The sequence below is a fragment of the Staurois parvus genome, unplaced genomic scaffold (genome assembly GCF_062004578.1).
Source record: "Staurois parvus isolate SC_StPar_1 unplaced genomic scaffold, SC_StPar_1.0 ptg002140l, whole genome shotgun sequence".
NCBI lineage: Eukaryota > Metazoa > Chordata > Amphibia > Anura > Ranidae > Staurois > Staurois parvus.
The window spans coordinates 1,951,488-1,972,901 of NW_028319936.1; the positions used below are offsets into that span (position 1 = coordinate 1,951,488).

Consider the following 21,414-nt stretch of genomic DNA (forward strand, 5'->3'; position numbering starts at 1 on the left):
ATTTAAAAAAAACACACACTTACCTGTCTCAGGATCCAGTACTGTCCTCCCACAACCTGGCTCTTTGCTGGTTTTCAGGTCCCCAGTGCCGGCATCCTAACTGTGGGCAACTCGCTGTGACTCCTTGTGGCTTCACAGCCAGCTGCCTAATGTGCATGTGCGAGTTGCGCTGCACAATGTGAATTGTCTCGCAGTCTTCTGGGACCTGTGATGTGTCCTAAGAGGCTGCGGGGAGAGGGCAAACTTCTGCTCCAATCACCTTGGAGTGGAAGTGGGAGCAGGTAACTCTCAAAATCAGGTACCTGCTTCCACCCAAAAAAGACATTCTAAATATGTTAGAGGAGGGGGAAGGATGAAGAAAAATGGAACCTCCCCTTTTGGGTGAAGTTCCACTTTAAAGTGAAACAGTGTCTTGCTCATGCAATATAAAGCAACATACATTTTTTTAAAAATTAAACAGTGCTAAAGGTCCAACCCTAACACAAACAAACAAATAGAAGCAACTCACTGCTATATAGGATATAATTTATCAATGTCCATATAAAGAAAAGCATGCCACGCTCAGTTGTATGATATACAAATTAAACACTCACATAAATGATATCAATGAAAAACAATTAGCAGTGAACTAGTAATACATGTGCCAATATTATCACAAGGAATAACACACAGATCAGTGTGCATCAAGAAAATAATAGAAAGAAATACATGCAGTTGTGAAAAACTATTTTGCAACTATAATTGTAAGTGATCAGATAAATCTTTGTGTCCACTCATGTTACACGAAAAAGCTTACCAAAATTATTGTGACCCTCAGAACGTGAGAAGTCACACAGCATTGGATGTAAACACCGCTCTACGGTTAGTATAAGGATATGGAAACCACCAATCCTCCAGCCCCATGTATTTCCAGTAGACCACATATATACCAGCAAAAAATCATTGCTAAAATGTGTATTAAATAGATTAACAACACATACAATCTATGTGTAATAATGTGCGCCAAACAATCTACATTTCCCAGAATTCCATTAGTGGTTGCACGCGTGGTGATGTCACAACTTCTGGATCCTCCATACACATTTCCTATACGTCCACATTTCCTGACATCATCAGGGGCAAATATAAAGCAAAGTATTCACTTTAACTTTGCCCTCTCCAGCCATATAAATTCACCTTCATTTTGCTCCCCCACTGCTTTGTTCAGGAGAATTAGGCCTGTGCAGAGGTGGACTGACCATTTGGAAACTCGGGCACTGCCTGAGGGCCTGGGGTCAGTAGGGGGCACCATGAGATGCCCCTGGTACCTTTTTCATAGGCTTTTTTGAGTTTGGGCAAAGACACAGGGGGCCCCATGAGTTGTCAGTCCGCCCCTGGGCCTGTGTTAACTATGAATTGGAGAAGTCATAAGCTATACAGGGCTAGGGACTCCCCATGTGACAATATTGATTGTCCCAGCTCTATCACATGAAGTAGGTCACTTGCTCTGCCATGTTCCTGGCGCTGGGCAGAACAATGGAGGAAAGAAGGATAGGTAATAATTTGCTGGGGAGGAGTGATAGTTCAACACCTTACCACCTATCATTGTTAATTAAAGTTCCCCTGCCCCATGCTGATAGAATAATCTTTGTTCCCCCTGTTTCCAGATCCAGATGTCATTGAAAGCTAATGATTACTGACACTAATGACTGGGAACCAGTCAATGTCAGTTATGACATTGTGGTAAAATGCAGGCTGAATGTTTCATTTAAATATAATAGCCCTTAAGTTGTTAGATGAAACTGCAGCTTACAGATGGCAGAGTGCCACTCTTTAATACTGTAATTGTCAAATCCAATTACACTATTCAAAAAAAAATCTTAAAAATTAATTGAGACACAAATATAGATTGTCAGCCTATAATAAAAAAATACAAAGTAGGTTTACTGTTAAATCGTTGTTCGAAATAAAAGCTTATATGTCTTAAACATAAAAACTATTTAGTAATACAAATGAATCATAGCCAGGAGCTGACTGACCATTTGGGAACTCGGGCACTGCCCGAGGGCCCGGGGTCAGTAGGGGGCCCCATGAGATGCCCCTGGTACTTTTCATAGGCTTTTTTGGGTGTAGTTTGAGTGTGGGTGAGGACACAAGGGCCCCATGATCCCCTATTACCCCATGAGTTGTCAGTCCGCCACTGATCATAGCGTTATAGCCGAGTTAATAAGGCATGCAGATTCTAGGTTTCAGGGCAAGGCATCTTGGTTTCAGTGACCTCTGGGCATGAAAGGATTAAATTAGCAAAGTGCAGGTTTTTTTAAACCCAGAGACAGTCAGGCAGCTAGCATTTCCAAAGGAGATCAGCAATGAAAGTCCTCAAATTTCTGTCAGTACAAATTAAATTTTAAATACAAAAAATGAAACCCCTTTATGACTATGACTTAAAGGAAAACAATAGTGTACCCATGTGAACTGACATTCTAAACTTTTGTCAGAATGAATGACATTTTCTGCACTTGCCCAATATTGTAACTTCCATACTTAATACTGAATATCTTGGTAAAGAAGGCTTAAAGAAAAAAGACTGAGATTTGCGGGGCACTAAATTTGGTGCATGTTTCAAATGTTGGTTGTCTTTTAAAATATGTGTACCCTCCACTATAGCTGTTTCTGCCTGACATAAATTTTACAAACTTCACCTACATCTTGTCCTCCACCACACAAATCTTAACCACTTCCTGTCCAGCCCATGTACATAAACGGCTGGATGGGAGCAGTGCAGGGGCAGGTGGCCATTTATAAACGTCCTCCCCACTTCCCTGCTTGTGCGCGCTCCCTAGGAGTGCGCGGCATCGCGATCCGGTGCCTGCTGTGTCCGCTAGACACAGCAGAACACCAATCGCTGTACGGGACCTCTATGTGAGGTACCAATCATGTGATCACTAATTGGCCAATCAGTGATCATATGAATAGTAGTAAGCAAGATGTCACTGCTGTCATCATTGCTTACTACTAGTGAAATCTGTGAATTATCACAGAGATCACATGGTACAAGGCTATTCACAACAGCCTTGTACCATGTGACAAGCTGTGACCAATCACAGCTTACACAGTATTTCTCAATGGCTGCAAGAATGCAGCCAGAGAGAAGAAGTATTTGCTTTTACAGCCTTTATGGGTGTAAAAGCAATCAGTGTAAATAAAAAAAAATCTTCATCACCCCCCACAAGTAGTACAGTATAAATAATAATATAAAAAAATAAAATAAAAATGTAAAACAAAACTTGAAAAATTATAATTTTTGGTTATAAACTATTTTTTTTTTTTACTAAAAAGATAACGGAATAAATTGTGGCCAAGATTATAGATGATGAAAGATTATTTATTTGCAAAATTTTATAAGAAAAAAACTTTTTTTTCCAAATTGTTGGAATTTTTCTATTTATATAGCTGACAAAAAAAATTCCAGTGGTGAATAAATACCACCAAAACAAAGTTTTATCTGTCTCAAAAAAATGCTAAAAAATTCATATGGGTACACTGTTGCATGACCGCGCAATTGTCATTCAAAGTGTGATAGCACTGAAAGCTGAAAACTTGCCTGGACAGGAAGGCGGTAAAAGTGTCCGGACTTGAAGTGGTTAATAATATATGTCGATATACAATATTTTAAAAAAGACATCATTTTATGCAACAGATCAATCATTTCCTTGTTACCGCCAAACTGGTAGAATACTAACATTTTTATTTTGGTGAAAAAAAAGAAAGGTTCGTTTTGTGCAATTTGATATAAATATTAAATAAACTGCAGGAAGGCTGATTTCTCTTTATTGGTAAGAGCTTTGAAATGTGTTATAGCTAAGTTTCTGATTAAAATTATGATTGGGTGGATTGGTACATTCTGGATGTTTTATAACAGTTATCATTCACTGTTTCCTCATAACCAAGTTGTCACTTCTGGCAGCATAACCGTTAACAATTTTTTGGGACTGGAAACAAGGTTTTTTTCATTTCCATGGGAAATGCCCCTAAGCAAGAGGTATTTGGCATGCAATTAAACAGAACACTGCCGAGTTGTCATTGCAAGTGCCAGCACCACTGAAAGGCAAGCACGTGAATGTATGTGTGTGTATGTAAGAGCACATGTATTTATATGTGCAAGCGTTCTGCTTATGTGGTCATGCTAGGAGCAGTGAAGAATACCACATTTTGTTAAGTAGCTTCCACAACGTTTCTCCTGTGGGAAGGCAGCACTTCATTTCGCCAGGGGCAGTGAATAAGGTATTGTTCGTCTTGTCAGCCTCCCATGAGAACAAACTATGTTCTGTATTGGTATCATTATATTAATCTACAGAAAAAAAAGGCCATCCAATCGTTCTAGCATCAAATCTGTAGTAAATCATAGCAACCAGTTAATAATCATTGTTCTGGATGCTCAAAATAATGAATGGTGAAAAGGTTTGCCATGGGTTACTGTCTTATTATGTAAGTCTATATGTGTCTACTCCTGCCAAAGAAATAAAATGTAATGTGTGAAGAGGGTGACATAATGTATTATTGGGATTTACATGAAAAATAGAAGCAGATTCCCTTTTAAGATGTGTGATGATCACCATGGATAACACAGGTGAAATTATTGCACATTTTATATACTGTAGAACTCTAGTTTGGAAATATAAAAACAGAATATAACACTGGCACATGGAACTGGTTTGTTTATATCCTATTAGCCATACATGGTAAAATCTGTTATCATTCTATGTTATTTAGAAGGAACCCAATTATGTCTCTTTGGACTTTTTTTTACAGGACAGAGATTTTTGTGAGAGTCACTGTAGGTGCAACTTACATTCAAGCTCTCCTTTAACAGATCTCTATCCACTTCAAGTCCAGACATTTTCACCCCCTTCCAGTCCAGTCCAGTTTTCAACTTTCATACTTTGAATGACAATTACTCAGTCATGCAACACTGTACCCATATGAAATGTTTATCACTTTTTTGAGACAGATAGAGCTTTCTTTTGGTGGTATTTGATCACCACTGTTTTTTTTATGCTGTTTACATAAAAAAAAAGACTAAACATTTTGAAAAAAAATTATTTTTGCTTAGTTTTTGTTATAACATTTTGCAAATACAGTGGGGATCGAAAGTTTGGGCACCCCAGCTAAAAATTTGTATTAATGTGCATAAAGAAGCCAAGGAAAGATGGAAAAATCTCCAAAAGGCATCAAATTACAGATTAGACATTCTTATAATATGTCAACAAAAGTTCGATTTTATTTCCATCATTTACACTTTCAAAATAACAGAAAACAAAAAAATGGCGTCTGCAAAAGTTTGGGCACCCTGCAGAGTTAATATCTTGTACTGCCCCCTTTGGCAAGTATCACAGCTTGTAAATGCTTTTTGTAGCCAGCCAAGAGTCTTTCAATTCTTGTTTGAGGTATCTTTGCCCATTCTTCCTTACAAAAGTCTTCCAGTTCTCTGAGATTTCTGGGCTGTCTGCCACGCACTCCTCTTTTAAGGTCTATCCATAGATTTTCAATTATGTTGAGGTCAGGAGATTGTGAAGGCCATGGCAAAACCTTCAGTTTATGCCTCTTGATGTAATCCCCCGTGGATTTCGAGGTGTGTTTAGGATCATTTGTAGAAGCCATCCTCTCTTTAACTTCAGCTTTCTCACAGATGGCATCAAGTTACCATCCAAAATTTGCTGAAATTTTATTGAATCCATTTTTCCTTCTACTCGTGAGATGTTCCCTGTGCCACTGGCTGCAACACAACCCCAAAGCATGATTGATCCAACCCCATGCTTAACAGTTGGACAGAGGTTCTTTTCATTCAATTCTGTGCCCCTTCTTCTCCAAACGTACCTTTGCTCATTCCGGCCAAAAAGTTCAATTTTAACCTCATCGGTCCACAGAACTTGTTTCCAAAATGCATCAGGCTTGTCTATATGTTCATTTGCAAAGTTCAAACAATGATTTTTGTGGTGAGGACGTAGAAGAGGTTTTCTTCTGATGACTCTTCCATGAAGACCATATTTGTACAAGTATCTCTTTATAGTGGAATAGTGTACCACAACTCCAGTGTCTGCCAGATCCTTCTGGAGGGATCGTGCAGTCAAACGTGGGTTTTGAATTGTTTTTCTCACAATCCTGCGAGCTGTTCTGTCTGATATTTTTCTTGGTCTTCCAGATGTTGCTTTAACTTCCACTGTTCCTGGTGACTGCCATTTCTTAATTACATTCCGAACATAGGATATTGACATCTGAAAACGCTTTGCTATCTTCTTATAGCCTTCTCCAGCTTTGTGAGAGTCAACTATTTTCAGTTTCAGTTTTCTAGACAACTGCTTAGAAGAACCCATGGTGCTGATTTTGGGGCAAGGTCAGATGAGTCTGGGCATTTAAAACCTTTGAGATTGACATCACCCGGTCTTCCCAGACGATGATTGAGAACAATCTGTGACACTGGCAGGTCTCAGCTTTGCAAAGGGGGCAGTGCATGCTATAAATTCTGCAGGGTGCCCAAACTTTTGCAGACGCCATTTTTTTGTTTTCTGTTATTTTGAAAGTGTAAATGATGGAAATAAAATCGAACTTTTGTTGACATATTATAAGAATGTCTAATCTGTAATTTGATGCTTTTTGGAGATTTTTCCATCTTTCCTTGGCTTCTTTATGCACATTAATACAAATTTTTAGCTGGGGTGCCCAAACTTTCGATCCCCACTGTACATAATTTTTCTTCATACATTCAGACCAAAATGTATTCTGCTACATTTTTGGGGTAAAAATAGCCCAAACCAGTGTATATTATGTAGACTGTGTGAAAACCATAGAGTCTACAAAATATGGGATATATACAGTATTTGAAAATTGATCAGTTGAGACCCTAAAATGTCGGATGCTGGTATGACGTATGGCTGTTATCAGGACGCTGGTATGGGATATGACTGTGATCAGGACATTAGCATGAGGTATGGCAGTAATCAGTTTGCTGGTATGGCAGTGATTAGGATGCTGGTATGGGATATGACGGTGATCAGGACATTAGAATGAGATATAGTGGAAATCAGGATGCTGGTATGGCAGTGATTAGGATGCTGGTATGGCATATTGGGTGATCAGGAGGCTGGTATTGGGTATGGCAGTGATCAGGATGCTGGTATGGGGTATGGTGGTGATCAAAACGCTGGTATGGGGTATAGCGGTGTTATTGTAAGCACTGAGACAGGTGACAGGGGCTGGCTGCACACTATATTGTTCCTATACTAGGGCAATGATCAGGGACACTGGGGCAGTGATCAGGGACACTGGGGCTGGTTGGCACAGCAGTCTGTGAGTGTACATGCAGCCTAATAGGCTGCTGTACACTCACAGGTTGCTGCATCAGTTCTCTCTGGTGTCACAGTAGACCAATTTTTAATTTCAGTTTCTAGTGTTTACAATGTGATTGCTGTGATTGGACACAGCAATCACATAGTAAAACATCATGTGATCACCCGGAAACATCGGTAGCGTGATCTGCTGTGTCTGGGCAACATACGTGAATGCACAGGAGCTTCCGAAGGGGGGCTGACATACAGGTACGTTAGCCCACATTGGCACAGCTTCCTGTCCGCTGTCTACAGACTATGGGCACATGGGAAGCAACTATACTACCTAATTGTTGCTGGTGCAGTTCAAATGTGTCACATCATTGGGGAAGGTCCAGTAATGTATGACTACAATATATTTTGTTAATTTAATATTTTACCTTTAATACAGAGTAATCCCAAATCTTTTTTATTGAGTAACTTCCAGTGCCAAAAAGGCATTTTATAACCAAAACATTTTTTTTCAATATTTCCTAAAAAAAATAATATTGAGGCTACCGAACTAACACAGCCTAACCTTTACATACATGTACTACTTCTCCATCTAGCTACAATTATATTGTAAATGTTTTTCTTGTTTGAGCTGATCCTAAGGAAAACATATAAAACCTTGTCCTTTTTGGAATAAAAGAGACCTGAACATTATACAGCTGCTGTACCATAATTGTGTCTGACATCTAGTAGCAAACATAGGAATTTCCTGTTCCCCACAAGAATCCAGCTACGAGAGAAACAACATATACTGTTATTTTAGGGCCAATATCTAATGTCAGCAGGAGTTGGAAGTTTCCATATTCTAAATCTAAATTCTTGGCAAACTATTTTAACTATTCTGAAACTGATTAGGTGGCAGGTATAGAAGAGATGTAAAACAAAAAAGTCATGTTTGGAATATACTGTATATACTTGTCATACAAAAAGGTATTTTGTTCCGTATTAGTCTACTTTATCATTTTCTTTAATGAAGACATATACATGCTCTATATGGGTATTTATTTTATTTAACATACTGTATAACAGAAGACCTATGTATGACAATGTAAACCAGTCCTAAACCCAGTTACTATGTAATGCATAAGTTTAACAAAGTAAATTAAAAAAACTCCTTTACCTTCTCTGACTGAGCCAAATCCTCCTTCATCTGTGTCTCACAGACTTTCCCTCTCCGGCACTGCAGCTCACAATGGGAGGGTTTTAGCAAAGCTGATTGACAAGCTAAAGGCTAAAAACTGATAGGCACGCTCACTGTTAGGCATGCTCCCTGCAACATTTTTCATTCATACCATAGTGCAAGCAGGTAAAGCCAACATGAGTGACACTTCCACTCTGCCTTTAGAAGTGCTTATTGTTACCACTCAGGAATCTGCATTATATGGACTTAAAACCTAAGTCTACATAACAAAATACTAACAAAATAGGCATAAGGGGCATTACTTATTTTTATTGTTTCTACATTCTAGTTCAGTAGAAATATTCTAAATATTCTATCCTCCAATGCTACCTCCAGCCCCACTGCCATAATCTTTCAGTGCTGCGAGGGTTAATAGAGGGAGCTGTCACGGGCTCTCAGTAAAAGTGACCATCCATGCCTGCCCTTTCCGACTAGCACTTCCATTCATAGAAGCCATTTTAAACCTTGTATGAGTGAACCTATGAATGGAGGATGGGTGGATAACTGAAAGTTTTGGCCCTCCATTCATAGGTTGTGTTTAATTCATAGAATATGTAGTAACAGATTCAATAAATGAAGTACCGGTAGCTGGGTATGGTTGGGCACTCTTAATGAGAGCCCATGACAACTCCTCACTTCTATTCACCCCCACAGTACCAGAAGATTGTGGTGGCAGGGGTGGGGGGACATCAAAGGGTGAAAGATTTCTACAGAACTAGAAGACAGAAGTGCAAGGGACATATCACACTGAAAGTATCTAATGTCTCTTGTGATTATTTTGTATTCTTTTATAGGTAAACCTGGGTTTTAACTGGCAGGACCAACAGGTATTCTGAGGGACTTTTCCAGAGGGACTTGGAGCCAGTTTGCACTAGCCCTCTCAAGTGTGATCTGTAATGAATCACTTTTCAGAGTGCATTTAACAGGTGGCACTGAGGCACCTCTTCACTGCCTGTTTTAACCTCCTAAAAACCTCTACCACCACATCACAACCATGCACAGCACGCAGTTGTGAGGAGATTTTGGTGCAACCCTCTTTAGTTGAATGAGTCACGTTCAGTGGGCAGTACTGCCTATGGGGAGGGGGGCAGTAAAAACCAGCTCAACTGTGTGTTTTACCCCCTCCCCCATTCCCTAATGGAAAGTATTAACAAGGCCTAAGGAAACTGTAAGTGCAGATACACTTAGGTGCTGCAACAAGTTTTTTTTTACCAGGAGGCCACATTTCTACTTTTAATTTAAAGTTCACATTAAAAGTATAAAAAAGTATTTTGCCAACATATTTCTGATGTTTAAACAACAATTTGATAGAATATGTGATACAACCACCGCAGCCAGCCTTAGGACACAAATGTCAGTCAATTGACCATGTTGGAAATTTGTGGCTGATTGCCATTGCTTTGACAAGATTGTTATAAGGTTCATTAGGCATAAATAATGTATGTACAGGACTCTGAAAAAGATCCTGACCATAATCTGGTTGAGATCAACCCAGAAGCCGGGACTGACACCTGGCTCAGCCTCTCAGTAATCTGTCGAGAGCCTGAGCCAGCCCCTTCCACCCCCATCACAGCCCAGTGCTCAAGTGAACACTGGAGTGGCAGAGCAGAGAGTCGGTGACTGACAGTCACAGCTCTCTGCTCAGAGACCACATTACAATAGTGTAAATGGCAACTACAACATTTCAGAATTTTTTATGATGTCAACTTAAGAACTTCTGCAGTTTTCCCTCTGATGCGTTTAGAAAATTATGGAAATCCCCTGATTACCAGGCTATCTCATATTTAAGGGCTGACCTAGTCACCTTTCCAGGCCTCCTGCCTGAGGATTGGCCAGATTCCAATAAGTATGCAGATCAGACCCTCCTCACCCTCGCCCACTGCTTCTAGAAACTTCTCCAAGGTTCTAGAGCAGGGGCAGGTATCAGAGAACTGACCTGTAGAACCCTTCAGCCTTAAAGGATAGGTTCACCTTTGGGAACATGTTACATGTTCCACCAATTTTTACAGTGGAACATGTAACATGTTCCCATAGCCGCAGCCGCTGCCCCCCTCCGCTAAGTCTGACAGATGGTACGGGGAGATGTCCCCGTACTATCTGTCGAATTTGAAAACAGCACAGCCTTGCAGGGCTCCACCCACACGACCACATCATCATGCATTCATAGACTTCCATGAATGAATGAACTGCAAGCCCCAAAAGCCTTAGTGGCTGTCGGCTTGTAGTTTTCAATGAATTACCACAGCGCTGTGCATTGCCATAGTAGTTCACTGAAGCTTCCTGTCAGAATATCTGCTTGTTTGTACATCCCATATGACAAGCAGATATTCCGACAGGTCTGCAGGAGAGCTTCATGGCATCAGTGATCTGCTAATCGCTGGTGCAATGCTTTCCAGGTTCCTGTAGACAAAAATAATAAATGCATATTTTTTTACTTGCAACAAAATGTACATTTATTATTTTTGTGCAAAAGGTGAATTTATACTTTAATCTCAAATAACCTTGGTGACTCAATCCCAGGCTAACTCATGCCCAGGCTTCTAGCAAGCCTCGAACTAAACACATAAAACCTATGTACACTAGAGGCTGCTAAACATTCTTATTTGTATTTGCTGATATTCAATCTTTGCACTTGCCTCCTGTAGACTGTCCTGAAAAATGCAAAAAAGAAATATGTGGGTGAATCTGCCTAAATATCTAAATTTTCTGTGAAACAGAGGAAAATATATTATTTTAAAATACCTGTAATGTGGATGGGGCACTGATCTCTGGGCACCTGCATAATCCTCAAGCCATCTCTCTGTATAGATGTCAATATTTAAGGAAATATTTTCTCTCTTTACAGATTTCCTATCACTAGTTAACTTAAAGTAACAACTAAAGTCTTGTTTTTTTTCCTTTTTTAAAAATATGAAACATATCATACTTACCTGCTCTGTGCAGTGATTTTGTACAAGGCAGTCCGGGTCCTCCGCAGGAGCTCCTGGCCCCTCCCTCCTGTCAGGTATCCCCACAGCAAGCAGTTTGCTATTGGGGCACCCGAGTAGGCATGTTTCCTAGCCGCAGCTCTGCATGTCCATTCACACACAGAGCAACAGCTCTGCCCTGCCCCTCCCTCTCCTGTTTGTCTTACTGGCTGTGATTGATAGCAGTAGGAGCCAATGGCTCCCACTGCTGCCTAAGCCAATCAGGAGTGAGAGTCCCTGGAGAACCGAGGCTCTTGATGACACCACTGGATTGAGATGGGGCTCAGATAACTGTTAGGGGGTGCTAGGAGGCTGCTAAACACAGGTTTTTTACCTTCATGCATAGAATGCATGAAGGTAAAAAACCTTGAGCCTCTAGAACCACTTTAATATCATGGGCAAGACAGTCTTTCACATGGCAGAACTGCTAGAGGTTAAAGAAGACAGATTATTAGCAAAGCATAAGCAATTACACCATAAACCAGGAACACGGACACAACTAATCAGCAGTTCTGACCTCTACATGGCTTCTAATTTATATACATACCACACCTCACCGCTTTCCCAATCCAAAACATTGACATTTCCGTAGATATATCAGGTCAGATTTGGAAGCTCTTGGTCCCTGGGCTCAACCTTACAATGGCCAAATTCTTAGGGATAAATGGGCTCATTCACTTGGTGAAGCAGCTGGTGTGATTTTGAGAAGAAAATAAACATATCCTTGAAATATTTTGATTGGCAAAGTCAAAGTGCACTTCAACACTCTACCCAGTCGGCTGTACCACATAGGACAATATAATAGTGGACACTGCATATTATGTGTATAAATCCAACATACAAATACACACATATATATATTTGTTTATATAATTGTATACAGTATACTTACAAACTGCAGTACATCTGAGAAATGCATTAAAAGTCAACTCGTCCCAAGTGTAAATTCTTCAGATTATGTGTGACATGGGGATGCATGCAATGAAGCAGTTTGTGCTGTGCAATTAACAAGGCATCTTCCTTTGGTTTAACCATTTAATCCATTACATGGCGTGGTAGCTAAAATTCCCTTCTTATCAATGGGGGATTTGTGTAAACTTGCCCACATCTGAAAAAGTACACATGACACATTACATCAATGTATCTGTAAAATTACAATAGTAATTAGTAGTGTTAGCTGAAGTTCTGATTTATTTCCTTCACCATGTCTGTCCAATTTACCACTGCTGTTGTCTACAAGTTTTATTTTTGGTTATAATTAGTATATTTTATTACATGATACGAAAATGAAATGGCTAGGCTGCAGGCAGCAAATTCAATTTCTTTTTATTTTGGGACTCACACAAAAACAGCTTCTGTGTAAAAGCAGTTATTATAGTTGCAGAACTCACCTGGTAATATGAAAGACAAAGACAGAGCTAAAGTAGAACTTCAGGCTGGGAAAGGATTTTATTGCTGTTGATATCTACCTTTAGAAGATCTCCCCTCACTTCCATCTTGGGGAAAGTTAGAGTTAAATTACTCTTTTGAAAGTTGCAGCTGAAACAGGTATTGCAAAAGTAAGATTTCTCCTCATTTCTAGTTTGGCTAACAATTGTCACATTGTTAAACATCAGAGAAACCTGTACTAGTGTAATTCTATTTATTAAAACATTTTTGAAACCGCTATACAGTATGAGTGTTTTTAATATTATGATTAATTTTATTATTATACAAGGATTATATAGCGCCAACAGTTTGCTCAGCGCTTTACAATATGACAGAGACAATATTGCAACAATACAGTTCAATACAAGAGGGTTAGGAGGGCCCTGCTCCTTGGAGCTTACAGCTTACAATCTAAGATTTTATATATATATATATATATATATATATATATATATATATATATATATTTATTTATTTTTTTTAACATACAAAGTGTGCACATACAGTACATAGTGTAAAAGGTGCCTACTGTCGGCACAGAAATCTCTCATCACTGTGTGCTCGCAAAGCTTTTCTTTGCCCCACTTCCTTACTGACAATGGGCATGCATTTCATTCAGCAGAAGTGACCTCAAAGACATGAAGTCCTGCCCGTAATAAGAATATTTTGTAGCACAAAAAGATTTATACAAATGTTTATCTGGATATAGTTTTGATATATGGTTGCAATTAGCAGTTAGTCATTCATAATTAACTAAGATTTGTTTATTCTTTTAACTGCAGCAACAGATCTAAGCCCTTTCTCAGATCCACGACCATTTGATCGTTCCTTTTCTACTTTGCCATCTCTCTCAGAGACAAGATTTTCAGATGCTCGAGTGCACTATCCTGGAGCCATGTCTTCTGCGTTTTCCTACACGGCTTCTCCCTCAACAACTGGAATAGGAGGCATAAGTGTGACAGGTATGCCTACCACAACACGTTTCCATCCCACTTACCTTCCTCCACCATATCCTGGTTCATCTCAAAACCAAAGTGGACCATTCCAAGCCAATGCTTCTCCTTATCATTTATACTATGGCACATCTTCAGGATCATACCATTTCTCCATGGTTGCTGGAGAACGTTCTCCTTCACGAATGCTTTCTTCTTGCACTAGTGTGGCAGCTGGAAACAACTTGATGAATCACAACCTGGCCAACCAGAGTGATGGAGTGGATGCAGATGGAAGCCATAGTAATTCTCCCACAACTTTAGCCAGCAGCGGGAGAATGGATGAGCCTGTCTGGAGACCATACTAAGAATAGCTAAAAGATATCAAGAAACCTGAAGCTACTGGAATGTGCAAAGCAGATGCAATTATAATCACTTGATGGTACATACTGTATTATAGGAGAGATATAAATGTATTAAGAACTATCACTGTATTGCAGGTGTTTTTTTAGATGTATAGTGTAGCAATCTCAGTACTTATGTAAGCATTATCATCTCAAACAAAAACCACATCACTCATTAAGATTAGGGATATGACCAGAGTTGCAATACTCGCCTGTTCTGCTGCCCACTTTGCTCTGTTGCAGAACTATCACTGCCTGGTTAATCTTCTGTATCTGGATACCTCATCCCTTTCTAGGCTTTGTGGTTCCCACCTGACCTCTACATCACTACTGGACATAGGATTGATGTAGTACCTGGTAGAAGGAACCACAGTGCTCACCGGGAGACCAGGCATCCAACATACCCAGCAGTGTATTACATACTGAAGACCCAGTGGTGATGGAAAGTGAAGATATGCAGTGCAGGCACTGCACTGATTATTTTTTGTGACATTTCAAGCAGTTCAAAAGAATTCGAGTACTACAACTACCACCTATACTTACTAACCATGCAAATACATACATATTTGCAGGCTGCTCCAGTCCAGTCATGTGATCCCATTTCCCTGTGTTAGCCAGGGCAAGAGTATGGAGCACTGACAATGGATGGGTCATTGAAGCCTATGGGTGACATCACCACTCCAGGCCTTACTGCTTTTCAATTAAAAAAATGCACAGATTTTTAAATATATAGATTTATAAATGTGTCTGTATATTGACATGTCAGGAATTTATTCATGCAGACTTTTGCCCACATACCCACACAGACCAAATTCTAGTTTTTGACATAAACTAGGGTTATTAAAACTCTGCAACATTGGGCAACAAGGGTAACAACAAACAGAGTCTATAAACAAAACAAAAACACATCTCAGAAGTGCTTTGAAAGTTTGTGGCTACCCAAACTGGGCTTTAAAAAAAATATTCACAAGGACCAGTAAAAATACAGGACCAGGAAAAAGAGGGAACATGCAGAACACACAACGTAATTTAGTTATCCTGTATGTAGCTGAAGTGTCACAGAAACTCAGATGTATACTTGGGAAATATTACATCCCTGTGTCTTCCAAGCCCAGCAATATTCTGGAACTAAAGTCTGAAAATCCAAAAGACCCAGCACCCAAACACAAGCAAAGTAACTTGATATATGCAATGCAGTGTATGGGGTAAAGAAAGGACATGTGTGTTGGGGAAACAACAACAACAACCACAGGTCAAGGTGTAGCAGTTTTCCAGCACCTTAAGGAAGGCAGACATTCTTTTGAGGACAGTGAGATGCCAATTTTGGAGAGAGAGGACATCTGATTCGAAAAAAGCATGAAAGGGATCATCTATGTCAAACTGGAACAGCCATCCTTAAACAGGAGTAAGAGCCTTTAACACAATAGGCTTGGTTTACTAAATGCAATTAGGCTGTTCACATACAAGGAAAAAAAAATAGCAAAGCTTTGGGGAAATTTCACTTCTAACGTGAACAGTCTATTTGCCCTTAGTAAATTAACCCCAGTCTGTCTTCCACATATAATGCCATCTGTACCCCAGAGATTCAACAACAATTCACACCTTCAGCCATGTTAATAGAAGGACTAAAACCTATGCAGACTTCCTGACACCAAGTATGGGATTATGTAACTAGAAAAGGGTGATCCTACGGCTTTCACACCTCCCATCCTGCTCTTGGACAATGAACATCTGCCCTGACACATTACATGGTCAAGGCAGATGGTGATAAATGCTGGCACTCATTAGAACTGCAGAAGTGGCTACAATAAACTATGAAACATCTTCAACATTACAGAACAACTCCAGCTGAATTGGATAAATGAGAACCTTCACAGACATTATACTGGAAAGTTATGCCTTTACCAAATCAAGCTTATCATGTATTCAGGCAGTGGAGGATGTAGGAGTGTGCTTAAAGCAGAGTTCCAGTTGATTAAAAAAAAGTCAGCAGTTACAAAAACTGTAGCTGCTGACTTTTAAAATACAGACACTTACCTGTCCCACGTTTCAGCGGTGTCCTCACCGTGGCTGGTTTCACCAGCCGTCTTCTCTCCCCAGCGCTGACATCTTCAGTGTGGGCACCCGGCTGTGTCAGCTTGTGGCTTCATAGCCGGGCACCCACTGCACATGCACGAGAAGCGCTGTGCTTTGTGAATGGCCCCGTAGTCTTCTGGGACCTGTCATGTGTCCCAGAAGACTAAGGGGAGGGAGCAGGGGAGGACAACTTATGCTTCCGATTGCTTAGGCGATCGCAGCGGAAGTGGGAGTTGGTACCTGTCAAATTCCGGTACCTACTCCCCAAAGGTGCCAAGCCTTAACGGGGTGCGGGGGACAATGCATTAAAGTGGAACTTCCTCTTCTGGGTGGAGCTCCGCTTTAAGCATTTTACCTGCACAGGGAAGCACAGAAATTACCTCAGATATATGATACTGCTAATTCATAGTCCAACAAGCAGGCAAGTAACATAGGAGGGGGAACATTTGGACACATGGATAGAGGTCACTCTCCAGACTATGCGCCATGGTGAAAGTGTGTGATTTACAAGACTGGCTGAACAAAATTACAAGAATTTTGGCGGATAAATATATCAACAGTGCACTTTACTGAACCCCTGTCAAGAACTTACAAAGGAAACTATTATAAATACATTTTTATCAATAAAATCAATTCTTAGAATCCTGTTTTAAAATATTTTTCATGCTCAGTATTATGAAATCTATGTTACAAAAAGGTCAGTATTGTGTGGCTATATCTCCAATTTTTTGCAGTAATTAAAGAGAACATATGATAAAGTATAGGAAAGTAAATATATTGCAAGTCTAAAATGTCAAATAATGATTATGTCTACTGTGCAAATTAAAAAAATGCTATATTTCATGAAATTTTGTTACAATATATATTTTTATTCTTGATTTATTATTTGCATTAATAGTTTTCATGTTTTCTTATTTTGATAAGTAAAATATTGTTATTATTATTTTTTTTTTACAAGGGGCAATAAAATCTTGTCCGCTGTAAAAATAATATATTTCTAACTGACATTATTGGAACTCTAAGCAATCTTGTATTAGCCTTTTATACCTTTGACAGGTATAATCCAGCCAAAATAAAGATTTCAGCTTCGGGTAGATGCTGGTGAGCTGAGTCATCAATAATTGATTATATCTTGGGGCTGATTTACTTAGGAAGTTCACAATGTTTACTCAACAAACTATAAGAATATTCCCCTTTAGTAAATCAACCACTTTACCCCACTTTTGCAGTTGCATTTTTATTTTACATATTGGCAAATTCAGCTGAAAGAGTAGGATACCATTGTTTATCTTTGTTATATCCACAGCAGGGAAGTTTAGAAATCTAGCATGACAATCTTATTGCCCTGGTTCTTGAGTGATTCACAAATCAGGTGGGTGACCAGTTTAAAGTGCTTTAAGCCTTTAAGAACATCATGCAAAAAAAAGTTGAAGAAATTAGTATATTTGTGTTGAGCATAAAAACAATGTAATTTCAGCTGAGTTTTCACTAGTAAGTGTAAGAAAATGAATGAAGCAAAATATTTCCTCCTATTTTCATACAAGATGTTCAAATTATCAATGCTAATGTGGTCTAGTCCAAATACATTGGGTAAATCAAGTATTTCTCTGTCAATACACTGTATTAAATCAACTGACTTTTTTCTATTTGTATTATACTGTACGTATTATTGAGCTTGATACAAGCCTGTATGGCATACTTTTTTTTCAAAGTAGGCATGCTAAAATGGTTTTCCTAAGAATATATTAATATTATTTGCTTTGCACTATTTCTGCTTATTTTGTATATGCATTATTTTAAAAGATGAAATGAATATTTTTTAATTTATGTATTTGTATATATACTGTATATATATATATATATATGTGTGTGAAATACTATTTTTCAAATTTATTTCATATTGCTTCGTAAAATGCAGGGACAATTATATGCATTATATATTTACAAGCCATTTATTTATTTGGTGTTAAAATTATCACCTTTCTTTTATCAAATGTTGTTAAGAAAGAGTAAATAAATATAATTTATTGGTGTTTCATTGCAAAGTGAATATAACATTTATAATACCCATCAAAAATCTTTGGTGTTACATGAAAGGGGATCTGTATTTTTGCACAAATGAATGAAGCATTAGGGTATTCCCTGTTAATAATTTTGATGCCTGCTGCCTGGCTTGCACCTTGTGTCTACATCCTCTATTAATAGCACTGGACCATGTCAGCAGCTATAAACAAGTGGGTGGGTTGGGCCTTGGGCTGCCCATCATTCTCTACAAGGCAACCTTAGGCAGACCCACCAACTTATCCTGAGCTGCAAGCAAAGCCATAGATTTTACTGGACAAGCAATGTTGGGAAACATACTGCTTTATGCAGATTTCAGATTACAACTGACACATTACAGTGGCAGAAGGTACCAAAGCTTTTGTAGCAAGGCACACCAAACCTCCCTAATGCTTACCTTGTGTCAATATACAGTTACTATTCAAACGTACTTTTCAGTCAAAATATAAAATAATGCCTTCAGATATAGAAAGTCTACCCTCTCCGTGCTTAGATTATTTATTGAGAAACAGCTGTAGTACACCAGTCCAGCCCATTCCTACTTAGTAATCTGGTTATTTGGGAACCCTTTTTAATACCTGTTTGTAATGATGGGGAGGCATTCCGAAACACACCAACTGGAGTCTTCATATATATGGCAAAAAGTTAGTTCTACATTAGGTAGAAAAAGTCATCATACTCACCAGATATACATAAACCTGCCTTGGAATTTTAAATCTGACTGGTAATACATCAACTAGAAGGAGAGAGATTTAAAGAACAAGCATCAGCAGATTCAAGCCATAGGTAAGAAGCTAGCACTTAAATTGTGGCCACATTGACTTACAGATTAAGGTATAATGAGAAGGATCTCTGACTTTAACACATTTGAAGTGTTTCTTTGAAAGCATTAGCAATGACATGGAATTTCTCTTTGATTTTTCTTGTGCTTTATTTCAAGTAGTAATTGATAAAATATCAATGAGGCAAATATGTTTAAAACAATTAAGTGTGCCAAAAAAGCACAATTACCACAGTTTAATTATGCCTTCCTCTGCACTTATTTAATTTAGTTCATATACCGCCTAAGTATGAACTCTGAAGATACTTTGACTTTGTACCCTAACTGCCTTTATTTTAGTTTAACCTGTGCTTTGTTCCTTCAGTTTAACGGGGAGTATGCCTCTGAAGTCTTGAGAGCTGGTGACCTAAATAAGATTTTTTTTACTTTTATGCAGATTTAATGAATACAGATTTACTCTTATTTTGGGATCTCAAAAAAATGTGTGGTTTCCAAAAATTAAAAAAAGATTAACACCTATGGACAAAGCTGATGGTTCTCAATGTAACCCCAGTAAAATAATCTGTGGATTCAGAATCATATTAGGGATCTCAATCTTCCCAAGTATTTCCTTATGGTACATGCAGCAGGGGCGGACTGACACCTCATGGGGCCCCTGGGCAATAGGGGATCATGGGGCCCCTGTGTCCTTGCCCAAACTCAAAAAAGCCTATGAAAGAGGTACCATGGGCATCTCATGGGGCCCCCTACTGACCCCGGGCCCTCGGGCAGTGCCCGAGTTTCCAAATGGTCAGTCCACCCCTGACATGCAGCATACATCACAGGTATAGTCAGCTTTTTCTAAACAATAGAGTCAGAATGTGGAAGTGGTGCCATTAAATGAACATTGAAGCAATATGGCTAGTTCAAACAGTATTATACAACAGGTTTTACCATATTACACAAGACAACTCTTTTATCTGTATCTACTGTATTTATAAGGAACTTTTTCGGCAAAAATTCACAGTGTCTTTAAACTAATTTTAGGGTACAAAGAATCAACAGGAAATAATAATGATGCACATTTCTTTATGTCAAAACAAGTGTTGTCTCAAAATTAAACCAAAAATGTAAATATTGATTGTAATTATTAAATGCTAAAATAAATGTAAAAAGGCATTGTGAAATAAATGTGACGTTAAAATGAATACATTTGCATTTTTGTCTTCATGCTCCTAAAAAGGTTGCGTGTAAAATAAAAAAATGAATATATAGAGTAAAAAAAAAAACAAACAAGGCCGCTGGTATATGTGCTGTTTTTAGTTCAATATCCCCATTCTTTTGCTATGTCCTCTGACTCTCATGACTCTCCAGACTGAGTTTGAAATATGAATGCCTAATGAAAGCTGAGCTTAAAGTGATTCTAAAGTCTGAGTGTTTTGTTACCGTAATGCATTTTCTTCGTTAAGATATAAAACACCACGCTATCTGTCCTAGTTCCCCCTCTTCCAATTCCTAAACACTCGCCGACTCCATGTCACTACTCCAGTGCTGTCTCTGGCTCCAGAACTACTCCCCTCACTTCCTGCTTTCACATAGGTTTTGGCTGCTGTCAGTCAATTTCCTGTGAGAAGGGCGCAGGACGAGCCTTACAGGATTACACCCAGCCCAGTTTAGTAGCACACAGTGCCTCCGCAGCACCCAGCTTGCTAAGGAGGCACACAGAGCAGGAAGAAACCAATAGAGCAAAGAGGGTGCTTCTTGTGCAAGATTGTTGCACACAGAAGGTATGTATAACCTCTTTATATATATATATATATATATATATATATTTAAAAAATAGACTTTAGTGTCACTTTAATTTGCTTATCTATCCTTACCTTATGTTGTTATTTCTTAAAGTAGACGTAAACCCTAAATAACTGGCATTTATATTGCTAAAATTACCATAGGGTTTTCTGTTATGAAATATATTGCTTTCACTTTTTTTACATCTTTTTTTACATCTCCTGCAGGCTCTTTGTAGCATCTACCTTTCTGCATGCACGCGCTACAATAGCTGCATGGCATTTCTCAGGGTGGGTTTCCTAATGGTGACAAAGTCTGTGCAATGGGTATGGGTACAGCCACATATTGCCCTCATCAGATGTCTTCGTGACAGGGTGACAATGGAGGGATACAACTGAGAAACAGGGACAGGGATTATAACCCTAAAACAGGAAGTGTCTGAACAAGGATTTTCATGACAGGAT

At 38.9% G+C, this 21,414-nt stretch overlaps 1 protein-coding gene across 1 annotated transcript in view; it reads left to right on the forward strand.

The window, feature by feature from the left end:
- The window catches only part of RUNX3 (RUNX family transcription factor 3), a 177,035-nt gene extending 156,665 nt beyond the window's left edge, over nt 1–20,370 (forward strand). Inside the window, exon 6 of the mRNA XM_089665191.1 lies at nt 13,712–20,370. Within this exon, the coding sequence (XP_089521317.1) occupies nt 13,712–14,229 (518 nt within the window). The 3' untranslated portion in view covers nt 14,230–20,370. The remainder of the gene's footprint in view (nt 1–13,711) is intronic.
- Nucleotides 20,371–21,414: the final 1,044 nt, after the last annotated feature.